The sequence below is a fragment of the Pseudochaenichthys georgianus genome, chromosome 9 (assembly GCF_902827115.2).
Source record: "Pseudochaenichthys georgianus chromosome 9, fPseGeo1.2, whole genome shotgun sequence".
Classification (NCBI taxonomy): Eukaryota; Metazoa; Chordata; class Actinopteri; order Perciformes; family Channichthyidae; genus Pseudochaenichthys; species Pseudochaenichthys georgianus.
The window spans coordinates 23,949,354-23,972,877 of NC_047511.1; the positions used below are offsets into that span (position 1 = coordinate 23,949,354).

At 42.2% G+C, this 23,524-nt stretch overlaps 1 protein-coding gene across 1 annotated transcript in view; it reads left to right on the forward strand.

Moving 5' to 3' along the window:
• Positions 1-23,524, forward strand: part of fbxl17 (F-box and leucine-rich repeat protein 17) — a 256,804-nt gene that overhangs the window by 222,331 nt on the left and 10,949 nt on the right. The window contains exon 10 of the mRNA XM_034091053.2: positions 9,042-9,184. Coding sequence (XP_033946944.1) covers positions 9,042-9,184 — 143 coding nt within the window. The remainder of the gene's footprint in view (positions 1-9,041; positions 9,185-23,524) is intronic.

Sequence of the window (23,524 nt, forward strand, 5' to 3'; positions counted from 1 at the left end):
ACTATGGAGTTACCTTCTAAAGAAAAGTGCTTTGTGTTTTTATGAGTCATTCTGACTATGCTGCGGCACAAAAACAAGGTTCTTAAACTGTCATTTTGCATTTAAGAGCACTTATCAATTTCATAGACGCAGTCAAAGCAGCAGTCTCGAATAAGACATGAGTTACTCTGTGTGCGTCTGAAATGAGCCTTGGGAAAGGTTAGCCATAAACTGAAAAAGTTGTTTGATCTATAGCCAGGTATTGATCAAAAACACCGTCCAAGCTCATGAAAATGTACATGTGGTTATTTGTGTGTGCGCTGGTGCACGTCGGTTGAGAGTGTGCAGTCCATACAGTAATGGCACTTGACGTGAGATTTGAGTTATGGCCAGGTATCGATCAGAACACATCACGGGAGCTTTAAACTTTGCTAAAGAGCTTTTGGTGAGACCTGACGACGTGCTTTTACTGACTCATGAGCCATTAGGGAGTTTGTATAAAGGAGACCAAAGTGAGACACATGGAGAATGATAAGAAAAGGAGAGAGCATTTTGAAAATGTTCTTTTCAGTTACAAATGAGATAATAATTGTATCTCCTCTTCTCGTCTTAGTAAACAATTCAAATGCTACTCTGCTAAGTTAAAACATTTGTTTGACTTTTGCATGTTGAGATTTTAGATGTGCTTTAGTTTTTAAGGTATTTGTATTCATTTGAGGTTAAATATAGCTTTGATTGTTCAAATAGAAGTTTAGATTACAGTTAAGATTATCAGTTAGTTAGTACATTAAATATAATGTAGTGCTGAAAAGAACATTACATGTTCTGACTATTGTTTCTATTTCCTTTAGCACTTATTCGACACCATGTTAAGTAGTCCCAGTGCTGGACACATTGTTAATTTCTGTATTGTCAAGGTTAGATTGTTTGTCACTGTTTTTATTGGTGTTAGGCTTGAGGAAAGAAACAGGCATAACCTAAGCTTTTCCTTGGGTGGGTCCGTCTGCTATTACCGGTCTACTAACCTAATTGTTTTGAACTAATTGGTATCGGGTCATTTGTTTTATGGTTGTTTCAGGGGCTAAGTAGACCCTAATTCACACACAGAGAAACACACACACACACACACACACACACACACACACACACACACACACACACACACACACACACACACACACACACACACACACACACACACACACACACACACACACACACACACACACACACACACACACACACACACAAACATTTGGAGGATTTTCTCAGTGGTCGAGGAAGAGGAAGTGTGTGTCTGGTTAATGATTCCCGCAGGGTTACAGCGGACAGAGTGGACTGTTAAAGGCTCGAGATAAGGCATCCAAACAGACTTAGTGGCACTTGGAGTGCTGACTGCGTGTGTTAGACGGAGTCAGGGGGGCATTTCAAGGAGGAAAGGGTCAACACAATGTGAGGGTATGGCTTATGCCTTTAAATAAACATTCCAGTGGGTCCATCTTCCTGTCTTTCAGTGTTGGTAATATTCAAGAACTGAGTGGAGCTGCTAATTACGTAAGTGGGTGAACGGCAAGCTATTTAGCTTTTCTTTTGATGACTAAATTAATTCCTAGTCCCAATGATCACAGAACTAAACAAAGAGTGTTTTTGTATCTTAATCCGTGTTTTGCCTTTTTCCATAATAAACTAAAAGAACAGCTGATATCCCAGCAACAGCACTTGTTAACCCTTCAGACAGGTTTAAATAGTATTAAGATTGGCAGAGAATGCCATGGTCTGTTCAGGCAGTATGTAATAACGAAAGGTTATAACATGTAAGAGCAGCCAGTTTTCTTCTGGGTCGTAATAAGCGTGATGCAAGAGAGGCCCACTTCTGGGCTCTGGATCCAATAGTAGCGTGTAATTACCTTTACGACCTGCTCCCTATGCTAGAGGATTAGCCATAATCCATAACCAAAGCCATAACTATTGCTATGCTACGTTCATTTTAGTCAGATGCATGCAACATGCAGTTCACCAGAATGTTGTCTGTCTTCATTTTCGTCCTCTTTCCGCCTCTTCACTTCCTCTCCTCTCTCGTCTTCTCATTTTAAATTGAGGTTGATAAGCTTTATGCCCCTCCGTCGAGAATTCGAGAGCTGTTTCCTGTTATACACAATCCAAAATAGAGAAAGAGGGAGAGTAATGGAGAAAGAGACAACGGGGGAAAGAGAGAGAGACAAGTTGTGGAGATTAATATCGTCAAAGGAGAGGTGCAGAGGTGCTGTTGGTTGGAAATAGTTTGATATCTTGGGTTTACTGCTGATGTCAATGGGAACTTAGTTTGTGTGTGTGTTTTTATTAGTTGCTTGTATTGAAGAAGAAAGATGAAGATATAAAACACACTATTTCAACATAGATTATACACATACATTTTATTTATGAGATGATGTTGTTTACAATACAAATCAATGAGGTATGAACAATTGGTAACACAAGTGATGAGTGTAAAAATAAATAAAAAGCATAAGACATAGAAAGATAGCGAGACAGAGACATATTAAGAGAGGACAAGGCTGACTGAAGTGACAGAGTATAGAGGGGTTGTCACAAGGCATTGGGCGCACATTTTGAGGCACACATATAATAAATAGAAAGAGTTTCCAAGTTCTTAAAAGTATTTCACCTGTGAGTGCATCCTATCCTTTGCTCTTGCTGTAGACCATAGTGTGTTCAACATAATTGAGTCCTGATGAATAATGCCGACCTGTTAGGTGTCTTGTTGACCTGTGAATGTGTGTGTGTGAATGGGTGACGAGTGGTTGTATTCAGTGGTGAAGGAAAGGCTGTTGTAGGTCACCCCTGTGATAGCTCCATCTCTCCTTATCGCGCCTTTACTCTGTCTATCTGTCCTTGCCCATCACTCTTCCCCTCTATCTCTCCCTTTCACTGCCTGCCACTCACTCACCTTTCCAATCTTCCTCTCCACAAGGTTATCACACACCAACTACTACAACTCTGTGTGTGTGTGTGTGTGTGTGTGTGTGTGTGTGTGTGTGTGTGTGTGTGTGTGTGTGTGTGTGTGTGTGTGTGTGTGTGTGTGTGTGTGTGTGTGTGTGTGTGTGTGTGTGTGTGTGTGTGTGTGTTACATTTTGCTTGTGTGTGGTCACCATGAAACTTAAGAGTCACTTTTGACTTGTACTGCCTTTACCTCACCACTTAAGCATGTCTGGGTCTGCTGATTGCTTCTGTTTCTCTCTCTCTCTCTGCCTGAAACACACAGACACACACTCACAGAAACACATAAAACCATACGAGCACACACTGCCACAAATGTTATGTGTCAGCTGGTTTACATCAGATCAGAGGCTGATTAGGAAAATGCCCATGCCCTCTCACACACACACACACACACACACACACACACACACACACACACACACACACACACACACACACACACACACACACACACACACACACACACACACACACACACACACACACACACACACACACACACACACACACACACACACACACACACACACACACACACACACACACACACACACACACACACACACACACACAGAAGGAGGCACACTGCCTTCTCCCTGCCCTCTGGCTAATTAATTTCCCAGATTGAGCATGTCCCACCATAAAGTGCTCTCCCTCCTTCTTGTGTCCCACTCAATCTGTTCCTCCTCTCTCCAGTGTCTCTCTGTGGAGCCTGGCTCATTTCAGTTCCCCCGGCCTTTGATTGCGTTGGCCCAGCATGTCAGGGCAAAGAGCGTCACCTCGTTGAACGTCTGCCTCTCTCATTTTGTTCCTTCTCTCTTATTCGCTTTTCTCTTTCTTTCTATTTCTTTCTGAATATGTTTCTCTGCCTTGGAAGAAGCGGCCCAGTTTTTGTCACATCAAGTTCATGTTCATGTCCACATCCCAGCAGGGTTGTCTCTCCTCTCAAACGAGGGATTGTTGGCATCCCTTCTCAAGTTCCCTCGAGTTATCACAGTTTTTAATTTGTTAATTCCCAGCCAACAAAACAGTCCCTCTCTCTTCTCCTTGCGTGTGTGATTCAAACGCTTTATTTGGTATGTTGTTTACTGAATTAGTTCTGGTACTCTGCTTGACCCCAGTCAGTTTGGCTGGGGGCTTTGAAGGTGAGCATAGTGTGTTAATCAATCATACCATGGGGCCGATGCTGGGCCAGGTCAGATAGGCATCAAAGGAGGTAAGTGACATCCACATGGTGCTCATTGAGATCTCCTGACAGTTTTGTACACTCATGTGTGATGTGCATGTGCTCATGCATGTGTATGTACAATCATGTAAACACAATCCTGTGGGAGCATTTTCCCTTTGCTGCTCATGGTTTAAACCAGCACACAAATGATTATCATGTTACACACACACAAGGGAACATACACATATGTACATACTTGTATATTTACTCACAGAAAAGGGATCCAAGAATGATACACCATAATCAATGTAAACATCTGAAAGGTCATTCACCTTTTGTCCATGCACTTCATCATGTGTCTCTTTGTTTGGGATTGGATCCATTGAAGACAAATTGAAAAACCGATAATTCAGCCTATTTTTTTCCTGATAATTCACCAAATCTTTGTAGAATCAGCATGAGGAAAACTTGGTAAGTCAGCTGTTTAAATGCCGGTAATCAGCACAGTCCTGCTTGGACATACTTGAGTCCTGCACCCTTATTGCCCTGCCTTTTCTTTAAAGGGTTTGAAACCGCAAAAGGGAAACTAACTTGGCCATGTTCCTTGCAAACAAATCCACGTCAGTACTGGTAAGACAATTTGCTAAATTGGAAGGAAAACATACAGATTGTAATTTCCACCCTAAAAAATAGCTTTTGCATCCCTTGTTACACCAATTCGGAAGACAAGAAATGAAAAGTGAGTTTCTTTTGGTTTTGGGCATGCAGCAGCACAGTGGAGAAGGCCACGCTGAGGCCAAGTTTTTAAACGCAACACAAAGAACCAAGTGCATGTCTTTCACATTAGACATGACAGTTGTGCTCTCTGGAATACATCAGCCATAATAAGCCATGTTATGCATTATCCCTGTTTCCATATTCACACACACACACACACACACACACACACACACACACACACACACACACACACACACACACACACACACACACACACACACACACACACACACACACACACACACACACACACACACACACACACACACACACACACACACACACACACACACACACACACACACACACACACTGCACCACAGTAAATCTTAACCATATACCATCATGTCTTTCGTAAGCATTCTGTCTTCATCAGCGGCTAAAATATGGTGTATAGGGTTACAGCAGACAGGCCTGGGGATGGATGCAGAGCAATAAGATAGCAGTAATGGCACACCATCATTTAGGAGAATGTAATAAGTGTATATCTAATAAGCCTGTAAAAGATGCTTAACCCCTGAAGCTCTGAGGTCAGGTACGGAGATAGTGGAAAAAGCAGATTAAGGAAGGTTTCTTCTCACGTTGCGGTCATCACAGGATTGACCAACTCCTGACCCCTCTGTTAAGAATGTGGTTACTTTACCCCAGAGCCGCACCTCTGTCTGGATAAATCTGCTATTTATGGCTTTTGATAACAGCTTGTGCCTGATATGGGAAAGTAATAGGTTATGAATCTCTGTCTAGAGATAATGTAGAAGTTAATGGAACACAGAAGATTTGAGGTTTTACTTGGTTATTCACCTCTGCTCGATATGTGTCACCTTGTTTCTTCACTAAGAGCTATGAGTAGTGCCTTCCCCTTAAATTCTAACATTTGAGAAAGTCTTAGTAAAAGAATTGGAAGGCAAACTACCATGAGCGTTTGCAGGCTCAGTATTTGACACAGCTTCCTAGAGGGACTAAATGGTTCATGACACTTTATATTGATCCATTGATCGATTTGTTGTTTGGTGATTGATTAGTAAGAAGATGTGTTGGCCAAAATCCCAGTTGCTTAAATGAACTGCAACAGTTGCTTTAGAATACGATCCCCACCTGTTTTTCGCATGATGACATAAGTTTATCCCCAAATGACATATTCAGTAAAAGACAGGTGAAATGTGCCATGCTCAAAATGAATGATATCATGGATTTAAGGTCTCTCTGTTTCTTTTCACACTAAAGAGGGAGTGTAAACACACATACACACAGACAGAGCCAGATTCGAAAGCCATTTCCAGCCCGGGCAGCAGAGTGTGTCCTCATTACCGACTGAGTGTGTAGTCACCACTCAGTCACAGCTCCTGCTGCCAGAAAGGGATTTTCTGCTCACTCTTCCACCTCTTGTTCACCTTAACTTCTCTTGCATATCGGTTCATCTCTCGGACAGAACATCCTTGTCAGTCAGGAAATACAACTTCCTGTTCTTATGGTCCCATACACTGCCAGTCAAATAATTTTGAAACCTAATATTAAAAAGTAAAACACCTCTTCTGTTTGTACTATTATTGACTCTCTCTTCTAAAACAGGTTCAGTTGCGCTCTCCATCTCTGACAAGGTGAACAAAACTGTTTTTGATTATAGTTAAAAGGTTTCCCTTAAAGCTCTTCTCTTTCTGAAAAGTAGCCAACGATTTCCATTTGCCACCAGGAGTAGCTGGAGTTTACAGTCTCCTGATAGAGGATCAAAGGCAGAGGGAGAGAGGCAGAGCACATGGGGATATTAGACTTAATGGCGACCAGATGAACTTGTTGATGGAGTACTAAACAAGTCTAAATAGCCTAACACTTGGCTCATTTTGACAAAGCCATTATCTGACTCTCCAGTTGACCAACGTGAGTGCATAACAATATGTTGTTAAGTGTTATTAGCTCTTCTCTTTCTCCCTGCTGCTATCTCTTACGACCACATGTTTTTCTTTATGAAGTCAAAAGCCTGTAATTTACTAATTTCGAGTAGGAAGGTTGTGTACTTAGGTAAGTGCAGCCCAGTAATCAGGAAATGCACGGACAATATATTCACACAGTTCGTATACATTCACTGTGGTAGGCACCCTGTCTGCTTCAATCCTCTCACTTTGTCAGGTTGAAGTGGAAGAAACAGGGTCTTGGAGTTGTTGGAGGGGAAGTGGAGGGAGTTCTGTTGTTGGATTTGGTTAACTGTGAAGCTCTCCTCTTTTATTTGATCTCCCTGTTTCTCAGAAAACTCCCAATCGCACTGCAAGGAGGTTTTAACAGCAGCAATATGTGTGTCTCAACATCAGACGAGAGGTCTGAGCCCAGGTAATCGAGTTTGGGATCATGTGATTGGACATGACAAGGGAATCAAGATGGGGAGCCATTCACCTATATTACGTATTTCCAATCTCACACACACTCAAACACACATAGAAAAATGCAGGCGTCTCCATTTTTAGAATGCTTTACCGGGTCAGGGCCAGTCAAAAAACAACGTGGCTACTCCGTGTGCTGTGAACCCATCTGGCCTGATGGAGACTCTTCCCCATGGTGCCGTTTTACATGAAACATTCTGTAGCTTCAAAGCCATGTTACTGCCTGTTCAGTCATAATGTGCCATTATGCATGGCATCCAAGAGCATGCTGGAGCACAAAGGGAACCACATGTCGAGCACCCAAGTGCCCAAGGCTATATGTTACATATGTTACCTACTGTACACAAGATGGTTCCTGTGTGTGTGTGGAGGAAACTCTACATCACATAGCTCCAGCTGCACATGAGGAAAAAGGGTTAAATACATGCAGTTGATTCAAAAAGTGTACGATTATTCGTTTCCCTTCTCCTGCGGAAACAAGCTCCCGCTCCGCAGTGAAAGCACACTCTCGTGTACACACACACAAACACATTCTTGAACAACAAGTTACCCAATGTGCAGCGACATCAACAATCTGCTAATTCTATGTTTACATTTGATTAAATAAGGCAACATTTTAGAAGCGTAGACAGGTAGAGATTAAACATTAAAATGTTTGTATACATAACAAGTTTAAACACATTCTTTCCCTGCTGGTTAAAGTGGAGATGTTTGAGTCTCTATCTTGTTTGTGAAAAAGTTTGAGGTGAAATAGATTTCCGTAATGAAAAAACAACATCAGGGCTAAGTATTTGAAGGTGCTGTCAAAGGCTTTCTCTGTCTTCACCCTCCTTCTTTCATCTTTCTCTCATCCCTCGCTCCACCTCCTCCCGTCCCACTCTCATTAGTGGTGGTTGTGAGAGAGGGGAGAACAAAGCCCAGACCTTACCAATCGATCACCGAGCAGCACTATCAATCGACTGGTGGCGCACAGGTCTCCTCCATCTGCCCAACGATTGACGGGTCAAAGATTGATGAGGAGGATTGTTGTGTCTCTGTGTATGTTTGTTTGTTAATGCAACAGAGAGCATGTCTTTATTTGAGATAGATAACATACAATTTGATATCATCTGGTTTGTCAGCTACACAGTTTAATATGTGCTCAGCTGAAAAATGAATGAAGACTATATTAAAAGAACCCATTTCTGAGGTTTGTGTTTGTTTGCGTGTGTGCATGAGTGTGTATGTGTGTAGTTATGCACACATGCTCTAGGTTGTAACAAAGCCCCCAGACACTGACACATATTTGTTTCTGTGGATACTCTTTACACTGGCACAATGTTTCTGCCCTATCTACCAGCAGTAAACACAAACACACACTCACACGCTCACATACACACCATCAGAATTAAATCATACCCTGGCACGATGTCATTGCCTTTCAGTGCTGTGACTATTGCCAAAGCTCTAATGGATGAATCCTGCAGCAGTCTGAACAAACATAGTTGTGTATGTGTGTGATGTGTGTGTTTCAGTGTGTTACCTTGTATGTGTGGATAATTCCAAGGTGTTGTGCAAACATTGTCGTATTTGTCACAGCTGGCCAGATGACACTGGTTCCATCTGGAATTACTGTGCGTCTCTATGGGAGGATGATGCTGCTGCATTTGCATGAGAGCGGGTGTCAGACTAACACCTTCACTTGTTTCTCTCCATCCCTCCTTACCCTCACCCCTCTCTCACTCTCCCTCCTGTTTCCACAGCTCTGATAGCCATAGGCCAGTACAGCAGCACCATAGAGACTGTGGATGCCGGCTGGTGTAAGGACATCACAGACCAGGGAGCCACACAGATCGCTCAGAGCAGCAAGTCCCTCCGCTACCTGGGCCTCATGAGATGTGACAAGGTAACATGGCTCAGCCCGATATGTCTGCTGCTGTCTGGTTCCCTGTCCGTGCAGTACAGTATCTAATGTATGTGTGCAGCCATCTCAAAGGATGCTTTTGGAAATGTGAAAAAGAGCAAAATGGTGTCTTTTTTGTTATGTGGACAGCAAAAAACATTATGAGAATTTGCAGACTTAAAATAATCATCAGAATGATAATAATTATCATTAGCCTCACTTTAGTGCAGTTGTTACCGCCCCCATTGTTCTCTAACTGTGGGTAACATATGGTGTGTGTGTGTGTGTGTGTGTGTGTGTGTGTGTGTGTGTGTGTGTGTGTGTGTGTGTGTGTGTGTGTGTGTGTGTGTGTGTGTGTGTGTGTGTGTGTGTGTGTGTGTGTGTGTGTGTGTGTGTGTGTGTGTGTGTGTGTGTGTGTGTGTGTGTGTGCAAAATACTGTATTTTTGCCCAGTTCTAATTACAATAGCAACAGGTGTGCCATCAGACTCAGATTGCTTGCTGATTGCAAACCTGTTGCTATCGTATCTAAAACGGGGCAATAATGCAATATTGTTGGTGAATTATTCATATTAGAAAATGAATTATATTTTGAACGTTCATATATTTGTATGAATACAATCATGTACCAACATGTTTAAGCTTAGCCACCACTGCTGTGCTCCGTATGTCCATCAGCCATTTTGGTTATAAAAGAAGGGAAGGGACACAGTGACCCCTCTCAAACCTACTCACCTCTGGGTCTGACCAACATTCTATCCAGAGTCACTCTTAAACCTTCATCTGGCCTCTAACCCGTCCAATCACCAACCTGATAGAAGCACATTTAGTTGTAGTGCCATGGTAACAACTCCTCCCACCTCTCCGATTGGCTCAGTGGAGCTGCTACCATACAGATGCATCCACTAATGCCGCTTTCACACCAGCGCTTTTCAGTTTCTAGCTCCGAGCGGGAGCTTTTCTGGTTCAGCTCCGGTTTCCCTTTTCAGCTCCCGCTCTGTTCACACCGCCCACTGGCGCCCCAGAGCTGCCCCTGCTGCGTCATGACGTCACCGTTTACATCGCTGATTTGCCCCCCAACGGCAGCCATTACGGCAGCTCACAACAACAACAACAACAACTGCGTCGGGTCGATGATCGTGTTGCTTTTAATCACACGAAGCCAGAATAAATTGAATAACGACTTCTCCAACCTTATACTTTACTCCAGAGTGCCGTGGTTCATTGTTTATTAATGTGTTTCTGCAGCATTTACCGACCGCTGCAGTGCTGCTCTTCCACTGGAGTGTATTCTCCCGTTAGCTCCCGGTTAGCTCACACTGCAGCGGCCGCTCTAAAGTATTCACTGTCCGACTCACACAAGCAGCTGATGCATATCCCCAGTTCCCCTTAGCCTAAGTGAATGTGTGTCAGTCTGAATTGACACTGTTTGGTATCACAACGCTGTTATGAAAGTTTCTCTGGTATAAAACGGGTGATGTTAGCATAGCAACCGAAGCTAAACTGACTACTTGCATCCGATAGCTGCAATAATACAAAACAACACGTCTGCCTCTCTCCACAATGATCGATAACAGTGAACGGATGGTCAAAGTAAGGCACAAATAAACAGAATCACACGAAGCCTGGTTAGTGTTGCCTGACTTTATAAAGTGTGTTTATAGGCACTACTGCTTGTAGGCAGGCATAACAGTCGACCCATGGGAGGTGGGTTTAGTTTCCTGCACGCCTCGACGTAAGAGAGACGTAAGCGACGTCACCTCTTAGCTCCAAAGCTCTTGCCTCTGGACCGACAATTTTTTGGAGCTGGAAATGAAGCGGATTCCGGAGCTAAGAGCCGGCGCAGCTCCGGTGTGAACTGGAAAACCCGGCGCTTTTCAGGCTCTAGCTCCGAGCCGGAGCTGAAAAGGCGCTGGTGTGAAAGGGGCATAGTGTGGCATCATTCAGTGTGACATGAGTGGGATGAGGGCAGACAAGGAAGGGAAAGTGAGCAGCTGCCTAACCAAGAAACTTTAGCCTGTGCTGATATTCTACAGTCTGCGTTCTTGTTCTGTAGCGTAGTACACAGCACAGGTCATACTCCCAATGCTGGTGGGCCTGCATATGGTGAGTGTAATAGTATGTTTTAATGAGCCTTTTGTTGTTCAGGCCACATTTTACATTTGGGTTTAGGGCTAAACTAATTTAAAGCCCCGTGCTGTGCAGTAAAAAGTGAAAGTACTGTAGAAGTCGGCAGGGAAGAAAAGGAGGGAGTATAAGATTTGACTTAAAGTTGAGGCCCTTACACCGGGTTGGGAACTCATCATTTTTATTCCTACATTATAAAATCAGTGGTATCTGCGTGCCGTGGCCTAAGGATTGACCCTATGGATTTTTAAGATAAAAATGCCTGCCAGGAGATCGTTAACTGCGACAAGAACATCGGTGTATCATATTTATCTATTTATGCTGTAATGAAATTAAAACATATGAGGGTCTGACAGTGACCCCTATATGTTAGATCTCAGTGATGAAGCAGCACACTCAATCCACATTATTGCAGACATGAATGTGTATCTATCATATTTATCTAAGAGTAATAAAGAGAAACTGCATTACATAGCAGGTGATCACTTAGATTCCATTATCATTTACTTCCCTTCTGCCGACCCAGTGACCCTACAATCGATATCTACAGCCAGAGTAATAAAAACTCTGTTCTGGAATGACCTACATCTTTACTGGAATAACAATATTTTCTAGTTTCAATACACTTTATGCTTTCATGCTCCTACCCTACCAACGGAAAACATTCAACTATCCCTCTGCTCTTATTTATCTTTCCATCTCTCTCTTTAGATGTGATATTCATACTCATCATTTTGCCTAGACGATGGAAAGATAAATAATTATTCTCTCTCTGCTTTGAAGGGGGACATGTGGGGATGACGGAGCTAAATAAAGCTGTAATGTTGTACTATTAAAGTTGTAATGGAGTGTGATTTGAACAAATAGAAGAGTTTGACAGTTTGCAAGGTCAGGAACATTACCAGCTCTGAATCACAGATTTAATTCATGGCATGTTTGCCCCCTCCGACCATTGCTCAGTTTCCAGGCTTTTTAGTACTAAAATGTAGCATTCCAAATGAGTCTGCGGTAGTGGTGAGGATTGGTCTGGCCTGTGTGGGAAAAAACCTGCCAACGTCTCCTACTTTCTTTGTTGCTGTTGTTATTATTGTTGTTTTTTTTTAATGATGTTAGGTGTGAGAAGGAGTTACAGTAGGTCAAGTTTCAGGAGGAGAAGGAGAGAGGAATGGTTGTAATACAAAGCGTGCTCAGAGGGAAACAGAAAAACAGGAATATATTGTTAATACTGAAAATGTGAGCTACAGAATGAGTCAAAAAGGTGAGAGCTGATTGTGGTTATCTACAAGTAAGTCCAGGGGCAGAAGTGAACACTCATATCTCATCTCTCTCCTGCCCTCCTTAGTTTAAACCTCCTGCCCCCAACCCCCCTGCTCTGCTCTGGAGACTCTTCACTCGCCTCAGTTAAAGACTGGTGCTTCTGTTTCTTTTTTAAAGTTCTTTTAAATTGACAGCATTACCCATTTAGGCATTAACGCAGCTGACACTCCTCTCCGGAAATACCCACAGATAGGGCTGTTGGATCTCTTTATCAAGGTCACTGTGACAGGGTTATTATTGGCTTTTGTCTGTGTGACTTTTCAACCCCTTGGCCACACTGCTGCGACGCTTCTTCTCTGCTCAAGGAAGTCAAGTGACTTTAATAAAATAAAATTACACACTAAATATAAGTTCTTTGACCACTGCTTGGTGAACCTTTTTTACAAGGTTTCACAGTGGTTTTAATCTGTGTTGCATGTTGTGTCACTTTAATAAACCAAATCAATATTGTTAAGTACTTCGCAAAATGTGTTTTTAGTATAGAGAGCATATTCAATTTGGTCATGATTTTTTTCCGGGTTTGCATTTGACATTTCAGCCTCTAGCAAAGTTGTATCATGCTTTATTTGTGTATCACAGCAGTAAAATCCAGAGGCATGTCCAATTCAATCTCTGGGCAAACTAATCTCATCTCTGCACTTAATTCGGTTCTGGGAAAATGCAGAAGCTGGTGGATAACTCTCAATTCCACAAGGTTCCCACATAATGAAAGTCTTGTGCAAATTACTTAACTTTAGATTTCTCTCCGCCACAGCATCTCTTCTTTATGTTGACAAATCCATTAGATTTTTTTCCCTTATGCCTCATTTTATTAAAATCTCCATTGTTTAGAATAAGATGCAAGGCGTAGTGTTCTCCATGCATACGCTTGTTTCTCTTTCCTTCCTCAGCCCAGTGTTGACAGCGTGAATGACCAGCATATAAGGTCATCCACGCTTCTGCAGTGTAGGACACATTTCTCCTTGGCTCTTAGGTTGTTCAACTGCATGTATTGATGATTACATTCAACATAGGGCAATAACAGGAGGAGATTCCAGGAAAAACTTCTTCAGTGTAGAATATGTTCTCTGGATGGTATTTTCTTTAATTGCTCTCACACTCGGAACAACCTTCGTTTGTTTAGCTCAGCCCCAGGATCTACACACTTGAGGAACCATCTCAATATTTACCCATCATGCACCTACTGTCCAAGCCAACATACTGTAGCTAAGGGGATCATTGACAGTGGCCCCAACCCAAAATCATCCTGCCTTGCAAACCAACCATGAATGTTTGCTTTGCGAAAATAAATAGTTATATACACCTGCTCACTGTGGTCTGCTTTGGCAGGTGGTTGATCCTTGTGAGATCTGTGTTGACAGTGTTTTGGACATATTGCAAATATTCCAAAGTTAATATTTCCCTTAAAAGGATGTTGCTTAGTTTTAGTTCAGGATGTGTATTTTGTAAAGAATTTAGTACAAATAACTGCAACACTGTGGTAAAAATAATAGCTAATTACCATATCACATAATGAAAAAGGCCTTCTCTTCAGCATTCGGCCTGCCTTAGCCTGCCTGCCTTACAGATGTTCAGGTAACTTCTGCACCCCACGTTTGGCTATTTAAAATAAATCATGGTTTAAGTTTCTCTCTCCCTCCTTCCTTTTTTCCTTTCCTGCCCCACAAAGCTTTATCCCACAATAACTAATGTGGGGTTAGGTTTCAGACGGGGTCCTGTCAGTCTTAGACAAATACAGTCCTGTGATAACCTTGACACACAGTGCAGACAACCCAGTTTGCTCTCCGCCTCGACAGCTCCGCTCGGTCTGTGTACATTTGTTTGGAATTGTCAAAACGCTGGGAATTTTAATGTAACAGCTTCCCTGAATGTCACAGGACTTAGAAAGTGTAGAATTCATTTAAGAACTGTTAACAGGATCCATCTGGCTCTCCTCATGTGGAGCAGTGTGAGGGATCGATTTCCTCCATCACAGTTTATACAAACGTGCTTCCGTACTGTATACATTTTACTGCCAGGCAGCCTGACTTTTAAGTCAGGCACGCCATTTAGACAGATATGAAGAATTTGAGATTTTTTTTTACATCTATACAAACACAGACCTTGCACCGGCACAGATCCAAGTGAAGTCTAGTTGATCTCAGAATATTTTCTTATATAGACTGTCCTTTAAGTGACTGGGTGATATACGGTTTAAATAGTATGGAATGTGTGCATTTGTCCCACTGACTTTTTTTCCTTTCCTCTCTGCCTGAAGGATTTTCTTTGTGTCTCAGTGTGTTTATAGTTGCTCAAATACGATGTGTCTGTGTGTAACAGTGTGTGTTCTTTCCGAGAGGAATTTATGTTATTTGCTGTTAACACGGTTCATAATGGAGCATTGAAATCAGAACCCCTCCAGGCCTGGGCAAATGGCGTGCTCCGCCTGCCTCCAATGATTACACCCTTCCGCCCACGACACAGTTCTGACGAGGGGAAAGAATGCGATTGATCCAGACTCACCCAAAAATAATCAAATCAATTCATTTAGTTCTCTTTCAGCCCTGCCTCTATGGCTGTCTTTTGAAGTATTCAGCTGAAAGACTCAAGGAAAAAGTGCCTTAATCTTCTGAAAAACAGTTCTTATTTTGCTCAGCAGTGCCACACATGTCATTGCGTCTGTCACTGAAAAGCCCGCTCCCCAGTGAGTCTGCTGTAAAATGTTAGGTCCTCTCTGTGTGGGGAATTCATCTTCTTACACAAACACAATGGAATATTATCTATTAATCGAGGCTATGCTTTATAGTGGTGAAACGCAGAGCAGAGTTCACTTTCAATCAAATGAGAGCGATATAGTGCATATATTCTGCTCATTGCACTGGGCACACACAGAGACTCTGAAGCAGAAACACATACATATGCCAAACTCCCACACATTCACTAAATGCTACTAATGACGCATTGCGTGCTAATAGAACCATCCTTCGGGCCGCAGAGCGGAAACGGTGGAAATCCAAACACCATGACGACCTCCTAACCTATCAGGCTCTCCTCTCCTCTTTCTCTGCTTCGATCTCTCAGGCAAAAAGCACTTTCTTTCAAGATAAGATCCAAACTTCCTGTTCCAATCCCAAAAAACTATTTTCCATCTTCTCCACCCTCTTGGACCCTCCCAAAGCCCCTTCCCCCTCCTCCCATCTGTCAAGCGACTTTGTTAACCACTTTGAAAAAAAGGTTGATTATATTCGCTCTTCTTTTTCTGACTCACCTTTACTCACCACTGGTGAGGGTGGGGTGGCCAGGATGGAACAAGTGATCATTTTGGGGTGGCATTGAAATCACTATTATATGAACATAAAAATACATCTCACTAGAAAATAAGGGGTTATTTAAGGCACCTACTGTACAACACACCTCTACATTATTTGGGATTAAGTGGTGGAATAGATCAAATAATATTCAGTATATCTAACTATTTTTTTCGTATTCCCGCAGGCAAAGTATCAACCAAGTTTACATTATACAAATGTAATGCAATATACAGACTGTTTAGCTTCTGATGATCAGCAGCACTATGAGCTCATTCTCTCAGTGTATCATCAGGAATACAGAGACACGCACACATCATTTAAATAAGGGTTTTTAAATTCAATGATAGGTTAAGAATAAACATCTTAAAGTAAATAACAATAAACAATAGCCCATAACCCTATCCTAAAAAAGTCAGTAAATGTTTTTTCTTTTTAAAAGACTACATTTACATCAAACAGTCCTTTTGTTCAGCCTCACAATGCTATTGGGTAGTAAATGTGTTTATAGGTCCTGCCCTCTGGCCATACACTCACACAACCTGGGGCGCCGCCAGGGATTTTGGGCCCCATGAAAATATATCACATTGGGCCCCGCCACCAGGCCCAGGCCACGCCAACCAAGCACCATTGCTGTAACCACACCTCCAGAACCCAACCGACTCATTTTTTACATTACATGTTACTTGTTAGACGCTTTTATCCAAAGTGACTAACATACTCAATACTGTGGACAATCCCACAGGAGCAATTTTTGGGTGAAGTGTCTTGCCTAGGGACACAATGACATGCTGACTGCAGTGGGGTTTGAACCTGCTGTGACCCCCTGATCCCAACACCAAGGCTCTATCCACTGTGCCACACGCCTAATTTATGCTTTAAATAACTCCTACTACCTGTACAGGCTTGCATCTATCTTGTAGTCCAATACTAACCGCACACTATCTACTGACACTGAGCTGTGAAAATATAACACTTATGGGGGGACAGGGCTTCTAAGTCTAGAGATGGATCTGTTGGTCCTGGCACCAGGGGGAGGGACAATTGATTTAGTATGAAGTGCTGCTAAAAATGTACCTTCATTTGTTAAATGTCAGCTAAAAGAGGAGTGAAATTAAAAACCTCTGCATTTTCTTTATAGATATTAACAGTACTTAATGTCAGCTTAGTAAAAAAACATAACAATTATTATTTACAATGGACTACGCTTAGCTAACAGACACATTTCCACCACTCATAGACCACACCCACCTTTTCTTTGAAAAACTGGGTGACATACTGTGGCCCTTTAGTCCCTCTCTCTTTCTCTCCTTTCTTTTCTCTTTTGAAAGTACTAGCATCCCTGCTCCTAACATGCTCTCACTCTCTGCTAGAAAGTCCCTGCGGTGCTACACCGCGTTTGGAGGCAGGACCAAACCATTACATGTAAATAGAAGGGGGTGTACAGAGGCTTTGGATAATTAACTTTTGGAAGAAAATAAGTTAAATGAATTGTAAGTTTAGTGATTACATTATCGATATAACGTCCTATTAATGTTAATTATTGATGAATGATGAAAGGTTACTTAAACATTTTTTTCTTAATGTTCTAAAATTGTTTGGGTCCCCTTGGTGAGGGTGTTTGGGGTGGCCAATAGGGTGGTCAGGATTCACCTGGGAGTGGCCATGGCCACTCCCAGCCACCCCCCGGCTCCGCAACTGGCTGGGTCACCAGACCCAGCTTTCACCCACACACTAACCTCCTTTTCCCCTCTCTCTCCAAGTGAGGTTCTTACCCTCATTACCTCTGCCGTCCTACTACCTGTCCTCTGGACCCTATCCCCTCAAACCTCCTTCAGACTCCCTCCTGATATTCTACCGTTTCTCTCCCATTTAATCAACACTTCTCTAACTTCTGGTCACTTTCCAAACACTCCCAAGGAGGCAAGAGTAAACCCTCTCCTAAAGAAACCCACTCTCAACCCATCCGATATTATAAACTACAGGCCTGTCTCTCTCCTCCCGTTCCTGTCTAAAACACTTAAATGCGCTGTCTTTAAACAACTCTCCTGTTACCTCCATCAGAACAACCTTCTGGATCTGCACCAGTCTGGTTTCAAGGCAGGTCACTCAACAGAAACTGCCCTCTTTGCTGTCTCTGAGGAACTGCACACTGCTAAAGCAGCCTCCCTCTCCTCTGTCATCATCCTTCTGGACCTGTCTGCTGCATTCGACACGGTGAATCATCAGATTCTCCTTCGCACTCTCCAAGAACTTGGAGTTTCAGGCTCTGCACTTTCCCTCCTCACCTCATACCTCAAAGACCGTACCTACAGGGTAACTTGGAGAGGGTCCGAGTCCGACCCTTGTCAATTAACTACAGGGGTCACTCAGGGCTCTGTTCTTGGTCCCCTCCTCTTCTCCCTGTACACAAACTCGCTCGGATCTGTCATTAGCAGACGAATTAATTCTGTCCTTTCCCCGCTCAGAGACCCAGGTCGTCGCACGCATTGTCTAGCAGACATCTCTTGTGCGGCTTTCACACCAGCGCTTTTCAGTTTCTAGCTCCGAGCGGGAGCTTTTCTGGTTCAGCTCCGGTTTCCCTTTTCAGCTCCCGCTCTGTTCACACCGCCCACTGGCGCCCCAGAGCTGCCCCTGCTGCGTCATGGCGTCACCGTTTACATCGCTGATTTGCCCCCCAACGGAAGCCATTACGGCGCTAACAACAACAACTGCGTCGGGTCGATGATCGTGTTGCTTTTAATCACACGAAGACAGAATAAATTGAATAACGACTTCTCCAACCTTATACTTTACTCCAGAGTGCCGTGGTTCATTGTTTATTAATGTGTTTCTGCAGCATTTACCGACCGCTGCAGTGCTGGCTGCTCTTCCACGGGAGTTTATTCTCCCGTTAGCTCCCGGTTAGCTCACACTGCAGCGGCCGCTCTAAAGTATTCACTGTCCGACTCACACAAGCAGCTGATGCATATCCCCAGTTACCCTTAGCCTAAGTGAATGTGTGTCAGTCTGAATTGACACTGTTTGGTATCACAACGCTGTTATGAAAGTTTCTCTGGTATAAAACGGGTGATGTTAGCATAGCAACCGAAGCTAAACTGACTACTTGCATCCGATAGCTGCAATAATACAAAACAACACGTCTGCCTCTCTCCACAATGATCGATAACAGTGAACGGATGGTCAAAGTAAGGTACAAATAAACAGAATCACACGAAGCCTGGTTAGTGTTGCCTGACTTTATAAAGTGTGTTTATAAGCACTACTGCTTGTAGGCAGGCATGACAGTCGACCCATGTTCAGGGGAGGTGGGTTTAGTTTCCTGCACGCCTTGACGTAAGAGAGACGTAAGCGACGTCGCCTCTTAGCTCCAAAGCTCTTGCCTCTGGACCGACAATCTTTTGGAGCTGGAAATGAAGCGGATTCCGGAGCTAAGAGCAGGCTCTAGCTCCGAGCCGGAGCTGAAAAGGCGCTGGTGTGAAAGGGGCATCAGTGGATGTCTGCTCACCACCTCAAGCTCAACCTTGACAAGACTGAACTGCTTTTGAATCTAATTAGCCCTAACTATAATTTTTATCAAAAAGGAAGGTCTTAAGCGCACTCTTAAAAACGGATATGGTGTCTGCCGCCCGAACACAAACTGGAAGCTGATTCCACAAATGTGGAGCTTGATAAGAAAAGGCTCTGGCTCCCATTGTACTTTTAGAGACTCTAGGAACAACCAGCAATCCTGCATTCTTGGAACGCAATGCCCTAGTAGGACAGTAGGGTATAATGAGTTATTTAAGGTAAGATGGCGCCTGCCCATTAAGGGCTTTGTAGACGAGAAGAAGAATTTTAAATTATATCCTGTGTTCTATAGGGAGCCAGTGTAAGGCAGCCAGAACAGGAGTAATGTGGTGGTCCCTTTTCCTAACTCTGCTTAGTACACGAGCTGCAGCGTTTTGAATCAGCTGAAACGACTTGACTGACTTCTTGGAACACCCTGATAATAAAGAGTTACAATAATCCAGCCTAGAAGTAACAAATGCATGGACTAGTTTCTCTGCATCGTTTTGAGGTAAGATATGCCTGATTTTTGCAATGTTACGTAGATGGAAGTAGGCGGTCCTTGAAATTGATTTTATGTGGGCGTTAAAGGATACATCCTGATCAAATATAACACCAAGATTCCTTACAGTCTCACTGGAGGCCAAATTAATGCCATCCATAGTTAGTATATCTTTAGATAATTTGTTTCGTAGATTCTTCGGGCCAAGTACAATAACTTCAGTTTTGGTCGGGATTAACATCAAAAAGTTTAAGGTCATCCAAGTCCTTAAGGCAGTCTTGAATTTTATTTAGATGATTAATTTCATCAGGCTTGATTGATAAATATAGTTGAGTATCATCCGCATAACAATGAAAGTTTACAGAATGATTCCTTATAATATTGCCTAACGGAAGCATATATAATGTGAACAAAATAGGTCCGAGCACTGAGCCCTGTGGCACTCCATGGCTAACTTTGGTTTGCGTGGAAGATTCATCGTTGACACGTACAAACTAAGAGCGTTCAGATATATAGGACCTAAACCAACCTAAAGCAGTTCCCTGTATGCCAACTAAGTGCTCTAGTCTTTGCAATAAGATATCATGGTCGATAGTATCAAATGTAGCACTGAGATCGAGCAAGAATAGAGACAAGTCCCTTGTCTGAGGCTATTAGAATGTCATTTGTGACCTTAACCAGAGCCGTCTCCGTGCTATGATGTGTTCTAAAGCCAGACTGAAAATCTTCAAATAAATCATTGTTTTTTAAGTAATCACACAACTGTTTTGCGACCGCTTTCTCAAGAATTTTTGAGAGGAACGGAAGATTAGAAATAGGTCTATAGTTGACTAAAACCTCTGGATCGAGGTTGTGCTTTTTAAGAAGTGGTTTTATCACTGCTACTTTGATTGTGGAACATAGCCTGATAATAAAGACATATTAATAATATTTAATAAAGAAGTGCTAATTAATGGAAGAACTTCCTTCAACAGCTTAGTTGGAATTGGGTCTAACATACACGTTGATGGTTTAGAAGAGAGAATCATTCAATTTAATTGTTCAAGGTTTATGGCTGAAAAGCATTGAACAGAGTCATATTTTAGACTGCACTGTAACTTTTATCCATGTATTTTTCCTTAATGTTTATTTTATTAGCTTTTCTTTTTTAATGCTTAATGTCTTTCATTTTTTTTTTTTTTGTAAAGCACTTTGAATTACCCTGCGTAGAAAAGTGCTATATAAATAAACTTGCCTTGCCTTGCCTTGCCTTGCCTTGCCTTGCCTTGCCTTGCCTTGCCTTGCCTTGCCTTGCCTTGCCTTGCCTTGCATTCTAGTTTACTATCTAGTGTAATATTAGAACTTACGTTTCCGGGAGCTGTTGATAACACTATACTGGTCAAAGGCAAGAGGTCATTAATTTTGTTTCTAAGAGTAACAATTTTATCGTTAAAAAAGCACATCAAATCATTGCTACTGAGTGCTATGGGAATATAAGGCTCAATCGAGCTGTGGCTCTCCGTCAGCCTGGCTACAGTGCTGAAAAGAAATCTTGCATTATTCTTATTCTCATCTATTAATGAAGAGTAGTAGGCTGCTTTCGCTTTACGCAGTGCTTTCTTATATTCATTGAGAGTAATATGCCAAATTAAACGAGATTCTTCAAGTTTAGTGGAACGCCATATCCTTTCAAGTTGTCTCGACTTTTGCTTTATTTTGCGGGTTTCGGCATTATGCCATGGAGCTAATCTATGTTGTTTTATTTTCTTCTTTTTCAAAGGAGGAACAGAGTCTAATTTTATTCGCAGCGCATCTGTGGCACTATCAACAACATGATCAATTTGGGGTGGTGTACATTTTGTATAAGTTTCCTCCCCTACATGCAGACATGCTATCGAGTTAAGTATTGGTGGAATCTCTTCCTTAAATGTGGCTATAGCACTAACAGATAGGTTTCTGCTGCAAGAGCTTTTGACTAATGCTTTGTAGTCTAGTAACAGTACTTCAAAAGTTACTAAGAAATGGTCGGATAAAGCAGGATTATGCGGTTCGACTAATAGTTGCTCAATTTCAATACCATAAGTCAGAACAAGGTCGAGAGTGTGATTATAGCAGTGGGTTGGTTTATTTACACTCTGACAGAAACCAACATAATCTAATATAGAGTTAAATGCAACAGTAAGGCTATTTTTATCTTCGTCAACATGAATATTAAAGTCGCCTACGATAATTACTTTATCTGTTTTAAGAACCAAAGTTGATAAAAACTCAGAGAATTCTGATAAGAATTCTGAATAAGGACCTGGTGTACGATACACTGTAACAAATAAGATTGGCTGCAAAGTTTTCCAGGTCGGATGCGTAAGACTGAAAACGAGACTTTCAAAGGAGGTATAATTTAATTTTGGTTTAGTATTGATACAGGGTGTCCGCGGGGTCTTAAAAAGTATTAAAAGTTGATAAATCAATTTAGCGAAAATTAAGGCTATTAAAAAGTATTAAAAAGTATTAAACGGCATTTTCCAAGGTATTAAGAAGGTCCACAGCAACGACAACATGAAACACCCTTTAATTTACTGAAACAACATGTCGGGAAACCCCCTCAAGGTGGCCCCATGCATAGCGTGCCATAAAATGCTGCTTCTTATTTTAAGTTTCGTTGCCTTGCTCCGCTCTGTGGGGGGGGGGGGTTATCTGCTGGTGGACTACCTGAGAGATATACAGTAGGAGAACACGCCGTATTGCCGTATTTGTTATTAAAATATAAATTACAGGCCTCTCATTTTTTTAAGTGGGAGAACTTGCACAATTGGTGGCTGACTAAATACTTTTTTGCCCCACTGTATATGATTCTGTTTTCTTCAAGTTTGTATTTTGTTGGTCGAACGCACTTATTGTAAGTCGCTTTGTATAAAAGCGTCAGCTAAATGCAATGTAATGTAATGTAATGTATCTCTTTTTAGCCAACCACAAAGTAAAGACAATTGTCCCGACACAGAGACAGCCTTACAGCTGAATACTATACAGTGTATCTAATCTTGACACTCTTTTCATATGTCTCTTAATTGTGTTAAGATGCTGTTTTCTATAATGGGCCCTACTGGTTAATTTGAAAATGTAGACTTCAGTCTTTGCTGATGTATCACTATGGGGATTTAGATATTTTTCAGCCTCAGTTCAATGTTTTCTTTAGAAGCTTTTTCACAGCTTGCTCAAATCTACATGTTTCCTTCTTATCCTCTTTCTCCGCCTGTCCATTCCCTCTCCTTTCCTCTTCCCTTATCTCTGCCTTTCTTTTCTTTCCCCTCATCTTAAATAATTTACCCCTCTACTCTCTTCTTATCCTTCTTTTTTTCACTGCTTCATTTCCACTACTTCATTTGAGTGAAAACAAATGGGCAGTCCAGGTTGTGAAGCAGAGAAGGAAGCAAACTCACCGCGTCAGCACGGAGCCTGATGATAATAACACTGACTACTGGCCTTTCAGCAGCTAGTGGAGAGAGTAAGAGTTATCATAGTTATGGAGCAGATGAAGGAGGGACAATGAAAGTAAAACGAGGAGTGGCTTCTAGGGAAAAAAAGAA